The 3,972-nt window shown below is 38.0% G+C and overlaps 1 protein-coding gene across 9 annotated transcripts in view; it reads left to right on the top strand.

Annotated features, from left to right (window-relative positions):
• LOC102675465 (gamma-aminobutyric acid receptor subunit beta) overlaps positions 1 to 3,972 on the top strand; it is a 94,722-nt gene that overhangs the window by 58,221 nt on the left and 32,529 nt on the right. For all 9 annotated transcript variants that reach the window (XM_006618940.2, XM_031512060.1, XM_006618939.2 and 6 more), the window contains exon 4: positions 634 to 731. In XM_006618940.2, coding sequence (XP_006619003.1) covers positions 650 to 731 — 82 coding nt within the window. In that variant the 5' untranslated portion in view covers positions 634 to 649. The remainder of the gene's footprint in view (positions 1 to 633; positions 732 to 3,972) is intronic.

Raw genomic sequence — 3,972 nt, 5'->3', positions numbered from 1 at the left:
TATATATATATATATATATATATATATATATATATATATATATGTATACACGTGCACACCGATGCAGAAGTAAACTAAAGTTCCTTGCACGAATGCATGAATAAAAAAATTCGAGCGTTCACGAAAAAAAGAAAGAAGAAGAAGAAGAAGAAGAAGAAGGTAGAGAAGGGGATTGGTGGAAAACGAAGAGAAATCAAAAATAAAAATAAACATAGCTCGAGCTACTAAGGATGATGCTCGTTCCACGGGTGCAGAAAGAGACGGATGAGAAGAAGTCGGTGTCCTAAATTTAGTAGCGGTCGCATCGCTCTTTCATAATTAAAACGCAGTACACGCGTACAGAGAAGGTTCTAAAATTCTTTTTTCAAACTTCGTCGTGCCGCTATTAGATGAAACTTTAATATCCTCCGGTTTAAACATCAGACCACCCTCCCCCTCCCTGCATCCCTGCACGGGATACGTCATATTAAAAAGTATGTGCACGTGTTGTGCGAAACACGGTTGTCTCGTAACTTAACAAACTTAACAAACTAAACGTAAAAGAGCCAGAACCTCTCTTTCTTTAACCCTAAGTTTAATTCTGAGAGAAAAAAAAAAAGGAAAAAAATAATCGTTATCCTTTTTATATTACAGAACCGGCGGAGGCAGTATGCTGAATGACGTCAACATCTCCGCGATATTGGACTCGTTCTCCGTCAGTTACGATAAAAGAGTAAGGCCGAACTACGGAGGTGAGTAGGGGACACGACGTTTATAACATATATCTTTTTCTCTCTCTATCTCTCTCTCTACCTATCTATCTCTCTATCTCTCTCTCTCTCTCCTGCCTATCGATAGTCTGATCATTGGACCACACTCTATATATGTGGTAGAATCGATATATCGTGAGGCAAAACCGCAATCACTGGGCGACTATTAACTCTATCCTGCCTGAACTGCCAACTAATTATCTAGTTTTTCCCAGGCTGAAAAAAATGAACAGCTCAACCAAACCTCTATATATATATATCTTCAGGTATAGAGGATCACAATAGAGGATCGTTTTATTACAGTTTTGCCCACGATGTACGATCTTGACTTTTTTTTTTTACTCGCATATAATATACCCCTACGCTTACTCGTCGCATTTCCGATAGTCGTTGCACGGACTGGGCGTAAGAAAAAAAAAAAAAAAAAAAAAAGATCGAGAGATCCCTCGTCCCGCAGCGAGCGAGGTATCCACCTTATCCATTCGTTTATTCGTAGATATATAGAATTTACAAATTCGCAATACTTTCGAAATCGCGTGGAAAAAAGAAAAAAGAAAGAGGATAGTTCGAGAAATTGAAGAGAAAAACCTGGTGGAAACCTCGTTCCCTGCGTGCACCGTGTACGAATATTGCAACCGTGTGCTTGGGATGAAGCGTAAATGGGGATGAAGATTCGATTTGATTCGATTCGATTCGATTCGATTCGAAGTGGCTATGTAGCCGTACTGTGTGTAACCGGTGCTGAAACGTTTTTTCCTTTGATAACGAACGAAACAAACGGATCGTTAAGGGAGGAGGGGGGGAAACGAGCGGTGAAGGATAAAGTTGGAATCGATTCGAGGGAGAATCGAGGGAGGATGGAAACTTAAAATATCGGGGGGGAGGGGGATGTTTTTAAAAATATGGGTGGGAGAACGAAATACCGGCCGGATAATGAACGAACGGGGAAACCGTTTGTTGATCGGTACGTGACAAAGGGATGGAAAAGCGCGACAATGGAGCGGAGTGGGGGGAAGGGAACGCTTGGGGAAATATTTTTGACGCTTACTCTCTCGTCGCGGCCGATACGGAAAAGAATATTCGGTACAATATCGGAGGGAGGAGGGAGGGAGGAGCAGCTCGAGTGGAAACATCCGAAAAATCCTCAGAAGCGAACGACAGAAGTAATTCGTTGTTTTTTCTTTTTTTGTTCACGATCGAGTCGTTTTATTGCCTCGAATTCCCCCCCCTCCCCCAGGAGGAGATCGACGACAAGTTTTATATCCAAGGGGGAATCGTTTACGTTTACGCACGTGTTACGAAGAAACAATATTTTACTTATTACGCGTCTTTTTTCCAATTCTTTTTACAAGCGTATACTTTGTTTGAAAGTTTGTATATTCTTTTTAAATACGATTCTATAACGGGCGTTAAATTTGAGAAATAGAAGGATTCGAAAGGAGGGTAGAAATTTTATTAAAAAATTCGCACCATCTTAAATCCTTCGATTCCATTCTGTAACTTCCGTTCACACAGAAATTATATTTCCTTCGACCGGTATAATTCTACGGGTTAAGAAAAAAAATACGTAGTTGAAAAACTTGTTTTCCATTGCAATTAAAAATATATATGAAACGACGAATAGAATAATCTTCGCAAAGTTGTCGGTAGCGAGATGAGGGGCAGCTGACGTTCGAAGGAACGATTCGAGGGGATACCTGGAATTTGTTTACGCGGATCGAGTAGGCCGCATTTCAATTCCCGCGATAAAGTCGAATTTTCGAGCGGCCTCGCGGAGGCAGGGCGGGGCTGGGCCGCTTCGATAAAACTTGGATCGATGCTGGGACGCGGCACGGGTTGCCACGGGTTACCGTTAACGGCATCTCTCCACTCCGGCCACGCTCAGCCGCACAGTTCTTCACCTTCGATTACAATTTCATACATTGATTCCATCTCGTCTCCGAATTTTTCGCGGCCACGAAAAAAAAAAAAAGAATCTCGTTCCGTAAGTGAGTTTTCAACAAGGATTTTGCGATGTAAAATGATCGATGCAAAAGATACCTTGATGTTGCATCTTGAAATTAATTGGTAATCGTTAGAATGGCGGTCAACTAAGGATAATTGACTCGATGCTTTGAGTGGTTTTGGAAAATTTGTAATAGGATAGGGAGAACTTTTTGTATAAACGCATAAGTTTTATATACTTGTTGTTCTGAATTGAAGAAGAAAATTTCTTTTGGTAATCTTGATTATTATATATATGCGTATAATGTATGTGTCTAATAAATAATGATAAATATATTAAGTTTTCTTAATTCGAATTGGATGAATGAATATGAAGATTAAAAAGTGATAAGTAAAAGTTCCACGAAAAGAAAAATTGATCGAAGAAATGCACTGTTACTTTGGGTTTTAAAAAGCAATTAGAATCGGAGATGATGGAATAAGAAATTGATCGATATTCCGAACTGTCAATCTATGGCCGCCTGGAACAGTTAATCTATTTCTGATCAGTTCGATCGAGAAACGGTTAGCGAGTTCTCGTTAGAGATCGATTCTTAAGATGTTCGATTCGATCGGTATTCAAATCAGCCGAACAATTAACACTCGAATTAGTCGGCCAATCACTGGTCAACCAAGATCGGAGCTTCAAGCAAGAAGCTAATCAGCTCCCACCCCAGAATTAAAGGATTCATAACAAAAACGATTATTCCTCGTCGATTCCTTCTCCTTTCCTTTTCCAGAAGAACGAAAAATATTCTATTATTTACAAGTTAAATTTTCTTCGACAAAGTACATTTAATTTAAACTACGCATCAGATGATAATATAATTATCTTTTAGAGAATTTTTATTCTTTATCAGAGACAATATTTGCCACTTTTTATATAATTTTTCGATTATCTTACGCATACAAACAAATTTAATATCTATCAAAAAAATAATATACAGAACTATTGGATAAAAATATAAATAAAATCTTAATACCATTACAATCTAAATTTAAATAATAGAATTCCACGAATTAATATTTTTATAATAATTTAAAATAAAATAAATATTTATTTCACAAATCAATATTTTTTATTAAACTATTATATATTAAATTTAAAGGAATTTTTATATTCGAAACAGTCTTCCGAGTAATTCTTCACGAGTTTTCGTTTCGTACAAAGCTACCAATTTCAATTCGATTCAAGTCGATCCCCTCGAAAAGCAAGAGAGAAGAACACGAGGAGAAGAGG

Source organism: Apis dorsata, unplaced genomic scaffold (genome assembly GCF_000469605.1).
Source record: "Apis dorsata unplaced genomic scaffold, Apis dorsata 1.3 scaffold_382, whole genome shotgun sequence".
Classification (NCBI taxonomy): domain Eukaryota; kingdom Metazoa; phylum Arthropoda; class Insecta; order Hymenoptera; family Apidae; genus Apis; species Apis dorsata.
The sequence above is the reverse complement of the archived record's forward strand: the minus strand, read 5'-3'. Positions and strand labels throughout refer to the sequence as shown.